The 7,500-nt window shown below is 45.5% G+C and overlaps 1 protein-coding gene across 1 annotated transcript in view; it reads left to right on the forward strand.

Moving 5' to 3' along the window:
* The first annotated feature begins 584 nt into the window (after positions 1–584).
* The window catches only part of wwp2 (WW domain containing E3 ubiquitin protein ligase 2), a 13,996-nt gene continuing 7,080 nt past the window's right edge, over positions 585–7,500 (forward strand). Inside the window, exons 1-3 of the mRNA XM_036535513.1 lie at positions 585–697; positions 4,094–4,185; positions 5,745–5,910. Of these exons, the coding sequence (XP_036391406.1) occupies positions 4,110–4,185; positions 5,745–5,910 (242 nt within the window). The 5' untranslated portion in view covers positions 585–697; positions 4,094–4,109. The remainder of the gene's footprint in view (positions 698–4,093; positions 4,186–5,744; positions 5,911–7,500) is intronic.

A 7,500-nucleotide genomic window follows, 5' to 3' on the forward strand; every position in this document is an offset into this window, starting at 1 on the left:
TACAATGTAATGAAATCTAATATAATGTAATAAAAAATCTAATCTAATGTAATCTAATATAATATGATATAAACAAATATAATATAATATAATATAAACTAATATAATATAATATAATATAATATAATATAATATGATATAAACTAATATAATATAATATAATATGATATAAGCTAATCTAATATAATATAATATAATATAATATAGACTAATATAATAAAATCTAATATAATATAATATAATATAGACTAATATAATAAAATCTAATATAATATAAACTAATATAATATAATATAAACTAATATAATATAATATAAACTAATATAATATAATAACATATAGCATACAATAAACCAGAAATAACATCTGACACAAATAAAGTTTCTAAAATTCAAAAACCATCATAATTTAACCCCTACAACGATCACCATAACAACAACAACAACACCAACACCACCAGCACCAGCGTGGACGCGCACCGCGGGGTCGCGGAGATCCCACAACCCCCTGCGCCCCTCTCCTCCCACACATCCCACAATCCCCTGCGGGCGATCACATGACTCCTCTCCGTCGGGAATGCGGAAGTGATCCGGGGAGAGGAGGAGAGAGAGAGAGGAAGCTAAAAGCTAACAGCTAAAAGCTAAAAGAGCCGAAAACCGTCCGGGTTTTTTTAGCCCCTTTTATAACGCGTGTAAAGGTAAGGGGGGGAACCGGTACAGCGCCGATCGCGACTCGCTGATAGCCTGATGCTAATGCTACTGCTGCTGCTGCTGCTGGTGGTGCTGCTGTGTCGCGATCGTATGGGGTTGTGGTTGTTGTGGTTGTTTGTGTTTTTCCTCTCTTCTTTCCTCTCCTCCTCTCTTTTCCTTTCTCTTTCTTTCTCTGGGTCGCGATCGCTGCTGATGTCTGCTAACGCCGTGCTAATGTCGGTGGGGTCGAAACCCCTTAAACTTTTAGCCCCCGACGACGCCGGGAGGGGGTTGGTGTCGCGGTCGCGACGCGGGTGTGACTGTGCTAACTCTGTTAGCGTCGCGTTTCCTCCCACCCCTCGATCAGCTGTTAGCGGTGTTAGCTGTTAGCTGGTGTTGTGGTGTTAGCATGTCGGGGGTAACTGTGGAGTAGAGGGGAGTGGAGCTAAGCTAACGTTAGCCGGACTGTGTGTGTACCAGCACGGCCTGGGGTCGAGGTTTGAGCGTCGCATTCCCCCCCCCTGATCAGCTGTTAGCGGTGTTAGCTGTTAGCTGGTGTTGTGGTGTTAGCATGTCGGGGGTAACTGTGGAGTAGAGGGGAGTGGAGCTAAGCTAACGTTAGCTGCGCACCAGCACGGCCTGGGGTCGAGGTTTGAGCGTCGCATTCCCCCCCCCCCCTGATCAGCTGTTAGCGATGTTAGCTGTTAGCTGGTGTTGTGGTGTTAGCATGTCGGGGGTAACTGTGGAGTAGAGGGGAGTGGAGCTAAGCTAACGTTAGCTGGACTGTGTGCGCACCAGCACGGCCTGGGGTCGAGGTTTGAGCGTCGCATTCCCCCCCCTGATCAGCTGTTAGCGATGTTAGCTGTTAGCTGGTGTTGTGGTGTTAGCATGTCGGGGGTAACTGTTTACAGGAAACGTTGGGGGGAGTGGAGCTAAGCTAACGTTAGCTGGACTGTGTGTGCACCAGCACAGCCTGGGGTCGAGGTTTGAGCCCCCAGAGCGCTAGCTTTAAGCGTCTGCGTCGCGGCGTTAGCCGGTTAGCCTCGCCTAGGGGAAGCGGAGAGCGAAGCTAAGCTAACGTGAGCTTAGCGGGCAGCCCTGCGAGGGCTGCGATCTGAACACTGACTGTTCGTTTTCGTGAGCTGTCAAGGTGCAACAGCGACAAAGTGGAGCGCTAACTTCCAAACTAGCCAAAAGGCTAACTATATAGCGCCTTAAACCGCCAGTATACGTTGAGTACCGGTGTGCCAGTACGTGCTGGGGTCGCACTTTCAGCTCTGAACCCAAACGCTAAGCTAAATGTTAATGTTATGGTCTTAGCCAGTATGCTAATTACATGAAAAGACCAGGTTTAGCAGTGTCAAAGAAAGTGCTAACTTGCAAATTAGCCAGAACGCTAACAATATAGCGCCTTAAAACACCAGTACACGTTGAGTACCGGTGTACCAGTATGCGCTGAGTTCGTAGTTTCAGCTAAGCTAACTGTCGTGTTCTCAGCCAGTTAGCTATTTACAGGAAAAGATCAGGTTTAGCAGTGTCAAAGAAAGCGCTAACTTGCAAATTAGCCAGAACGCTAACAATATAGCGCCTTAAAACACCAGTTGCCTCTGCGTTGAATACTGGTGTAGCAGTACGTGCTGGGTTCGCACTTTCAGCTCTGAACCCAAACGCTAAGCTAAATGTTAATGTTATGATCTTAGCCAGTATGCTAATAATAGGAAGACATCAGGTTTAGCATCCAACATCCAAATTAGCTAAAAAAAACATTAGCTTTCGAGTCTCTTAAAACACCAGTATGTGCTGGGTTCACGCTCTAGGCCTGATGTAGAGGGGTTAGGGTTAGGTTAGGCTAATGACACCAAGCGGATCTCGATGTAAACCAGTACAGTCTAGATCCAAACCCCGCACCGGAGACGTCTTCTATCCTCCCCAAAACAAAGAGGGGGTCCAAGTCTGCACCGGCTCATTTTGAGGTCGAATCCTGCACACCCGGAAGTCAAAGACGTGTATCCATCCAACTTATACGACAAACAGCGTCAGACCGGGCTAACAACACTCCCACAAAGCTAATTAGCTTAGCGGGCGGTCCCCCGTCCAGTGTGCTGCGTGTTCGAGACCCATCTCCTCAGACTGCATCTCGGTCCCCGCCCCGCTAACACCTGCTGGCTCCAGTACTTGCTGCTTATTTTGCGTGTAGCCTAGCGGTGTGTCATGGGTACCATGATCTGGTGACTGTGAGATTAGCACAAAGCTAACTCATATTAGCATATGTACTTGACTTCCCTTATCTTTCTAGGCTGTCTAGAGTCAAATTAGCACAAAGCTAACTCATGGTAGCGTAGGTACTTGGCTTCCCTTAGCTTTCTAGGCGGCCTATCATCAGATTAGCACAAAGCTAACTCATGGTAGCGTAGGTACTTGGCTTCCCTTAGCTTTCTAGGGTGCCAATCATCAGATTAGTGCAAAGCTAACTCATGGTAGCGTATGTACTCAACTTCCCTTAGCTTTCTAGGCTGTCTAGTTTCAGATTAGCACAAAGCTAACTCATGGTAGTGTATGCACTTGGATTCCCTTAGCTTTCTAGGCTGCCTATCATCAGATTAGCACAAAGCTAACTCATGGTAGCGTATGTACTCAACTTCCCTTTGGCTTTCTAGGCTGCCTATCATCAGATTAGCACAAAGCTAACTCATGGTACTGAATGTACTTGGCTTCCCTTAGCTTTCTAGGCTGTCTAGTTTCAGATTAGCACAAAGCTAACTCATGGTAGTGTATGCACTTGGATTCCCTTAGCTTTCTAGGCTGTCTAGATACAGATTAGCACAAAGCTAACTCATATTAGCATATGTACTTGGCTTCCCTTAGCTTTCTAGGCTGTCTAGATACAGATTAGCACAAAGCTAACTCATGGTAGTGTATGTACTTGGCTTCCCTTAGCTTTCTAGGCTGTCTAGTGTCAGATTAGCACAAAGCTAACTCATGGTAGTGTATGTACTCAACTTCCCTTTGGCTTTCTAGGCTGCCTATCATCAGATTAGCGCAAAGCTAACTCATGGTAGCGTATGTACTTGGATTCCCTTAGCTTTCTAGGCTGTCTAGTTTCACATTAGCACAAAGCTAACTCATATTAGCATATGTACTTGACTTTGCATAGCTTTCTAGGCTGTCTAGATTCAGATTAGCACACAGCTAACTTGTAGTAGGGCTTGAATGGCGCTATGCTAACGCTCACTGGTCTGGGAGCGCTGTTAGCCTGGTCTGACGCTCGCTCAGTCAGTGACCGGTCACCGAAAGCGAGTCGGCGATTGGTCCTTAAAGCCCGGCGCCCGATTGGCTGCCGGAAAATGACCGATCCATCGGTCCCCTGAATCGGGGATAACGGCGGTCTTCCTTTGTCTTTCCAGGGCGGCGCCTGTTGCCATGGCGACGGCCGGCGTGAACCAACGCCCCGCTGGCGTTGCCCAGGCGGCGGAGAAGTCGCAGCTCACCCTGAAAGGTAACGGCGCCCCGAAAATCCTCCTCTACCAGCAGCTCTGGATAAGAGCTAGTGCTACATGCTAACAATGTAATGTAATGTAATGAGAAGGGGCTAAGCGCTAATAATGTAATGTAATGAGCAGGGGCTAAGCGCTAATAATGTAATGTAATGTAATGAGCAGGGGCTAAAAGCTAAAACTGTAATGTAATGTAACGGAACTACATTTCCCATGATGCTAAGCGCTAACACTGTAATGTCATGTAATGAGCAGGGGCTGAACGCTAATAATGTAATGTAATGTAATGAGAAGGGGCTAAGCGCTAATAATGTAATGTAATGTAATGAGCAGGGGCTAAAAGCTAAAACTGTAATGTAATGTAACGGGACTACATTTCCCATGATGCTAAGCGCTAACACTGTAATGTCATGTAATGAGCAGGGGCTGAACGCTAATAATGTAATGTAATCTAATGAGCAGGGGCTAAATGCTAATAATGTAATGTAATGTAATGAGTATGGGCTAAACGCTAATAATGTAATGTAATGAGTATGGGCTAAATGCTAATAATGTAATGTAATGGTACTACATTTCCCATGATGCTACATGCTAATAATGTAATATAATGCAATGGGCAGGGGCTAAATGCTAATAATGTAATGTAATGAGCAGGGGCTAAACGCTAATAATGTAATGTAATGTAATGAGCAGGGGCTAAATGCTAATAATGTAATGTAATGAGTATGGGCTAAATGCTAATAATGTAATGTAATGGTACTACATTTCCCATGATGCTACATGCTAATAATGTAATATAATGTAATGAGTAGAGGCTAAATGCTAATAATGTAATGTAATGCAATGGGCAGGGGCTGAATACTAATAATGTAATGTAACGGGACTACATTTCCCATGATGCTAAATGGTAATAACCTAATATAATGAGCAGGGGCTAAAGGCTAATAATGTAATGTAATGTAATGAGCAGGGGCTAGACGCTAATAATGTAATGTAACGGGACTACATTTCCCATGATGCTAAATGGTAATAACCTAATATAATGAGCAGGGGCTAAAGGCTAATAATATAATGTAATGTAATGAGCAGGGGCTAAACGCTAATAATGTAATGTAATGTAATGAGCAGGGGCTAAATGCTAATAATGTAATGTAACGGGACTACATTTCCCATGATGCTAAATGGTAATAACCTAATATAATGAGCAGGGCTAAATGCTAATAATGTAATGTAATGTATTGAGCAGGGGCTAAACGCTAATAATGTAATGTAACGGGACTACATTTCCCATGATGCTAAATGGTAATAACCTAATATAATGAGCAGGGGCTAAAGGCTAATAATGTAATGTAATGTAATGAGCAGGGGCTAAAGGCTAATAATGTAATGTAAAGTAATGAGTAGGGGCTAAATGCTAATAATGCAATGTGATGTAACGAGAGTGCGTGTGTGTCTCTCTGTCCGCGTGTGTGTGTGTGTGTGTGTGTGTGTGTGTGTGTGTGTGTGTGTGTGTGTGTGTGTGTGTGTGTGTGTGTGTGTGTGTGTGCGCGCGCGTCCCCAGTCCTCTCCGCCAGGCCCCGGCCCCCGCAGCCCCCGCAGCCCCCGGGCCGGAGCGGGCGGCTCAGCTCCTTCGTGGAGGTGACGGCGGACGGGCTGGCGGGCGAGAGCCGGCGCACCGCCGAGCGCAGCGGCGGCCCCGAGCTGCAGTGGGACGAGGACCTGACGCTGTGAGTCACGCCCGGGGAAGGGGTTCGAGTCCCGCCGCGCCGGTCCCCGCTCTCTATCCCTCACTCGTTCATTCGCTCGCTCTTTATTTCTCACTCGTTTATTCGCTCGCTCGCTCGCTCGACGAGGACCTGACGCTGTGAGTCGCCGCGCCGCCCGGGGGAGGGGTTCGAGTCCCGCCGCGCCGGTCCTCGCCGTTTATCTCTCTCTCTTTCGCTCGTTTATTCTCTCTTTATTTCTCTCTCGTTCACTCATTCTTTCACTCTCTTACTCTTTATCTCTCTCGTTCACTCATTCTTTCGCTCTCTCACTCTCTATCTCTCTCGTTCACTCATTCTTTCGCTCTCTCACTCTCTATCTCTCTCGTTCACTCATTCTTTCACTCTCTCACTCTCTATCTCTGTCGTCCACTCATTCTTTCACTCTCTCGCTCTATGTCTCGTTCACTCATTTATTCACTCTCTCACTCTCTATCTCTGTCGTCCACTCATTCTTTCACTCTCTCACTCTATGTCTCGTTCACTCATTTATTCACTCTCTCACTCTATCTCTCTCGTTCACTCATTCTTTCACTCTCTCGCTCTATGTCTCGTTCACTCATTTATTCACTCTCTCACTCTATCTCTCTCGTCCACTCATTTATTCACTCTCTCACTCTATCTCTCTCGTTCACTCATTCTTTCACTCTCTCACTCTATGTCTCTCGTTCACTCATTTATTCACTCTCTCACTCTATCTCTCTCGTTCACTCATTCTTTCACTCTCTTACTCTATCTCTCTCGTTCACTCATTTATTCACTCTCTCACTCTATCTCTCTCGTCCACTCATTTATTCACTCTCTCACTCTATCTCTCTCGTTCACTCATTCTTTCACTCTCTCACTCTATGTCTCGTTCACTCATTTATTCACTCTCTCACTCTTTATCTCTCGTTCACTCGTTTATTCACTCTCTCACTCTTTATCTCTCGTTCACTCGTTTATTCACTCTCTCAGTTTTTATCTCTCTGTCTCCTTCACTCATTTATCATTCTTTCACTCTCTCACTCTTTATCTCTCTTATTCACTCATTCACTCACTCACTGACTCTCACTCACTCACTGACTCTCTTTCTCACTCATTCACTCACTCACTGACTCTCTTTCTCACTCATTCACTCACTCACTGACTCTCTCACTCACTCACTGACTCTCTTTCTCACTCATTCACTCACTCACTGACTCTCTCACTCACTCACTGACTCTCTTTCTCACTCATTCACTCACTCACTGACTTTCTCACTCACTGACTCACTTTCTCACTCATTCACTCACTCACTGACTCTCTCACTCACTGACTCTTTCTCACTCATTCACTCACTCACTGACTCTTTCTCACTCATTCACTCACTCACTGACTCTCTTTCTCACTCATTCACTCACTCACTGACTCTCTCACTCACTGACTCTCTTCCTCACTCATTCACTCACTCACTGACTCTCTCACTCACTGACTCTCTTCCTCACTCATTCACTCACTCACTGACTCTCTTCCTCACTCATTCACTCACTCACTGACTCTCTTTCTCACTCATTCACTCACTCACTGACTCTC

This window comes from Megalops cyprinoides, chromosome 8 (genome assembly GCF_013368585.1).
Source record: "Megalops cyprinoides isolate fMegCyp1 chromosome 8, fMegCyp1.pri, whole genome shotgun sequence".
In the NCBI taxonomy this organism is placed as follows: domain Eukaryota; kingdom Metazoa; phylum Chordata; class Actinopteri; order Elopiformes; family Megalopidae; genus Megalops; species Megalops cyprinoides.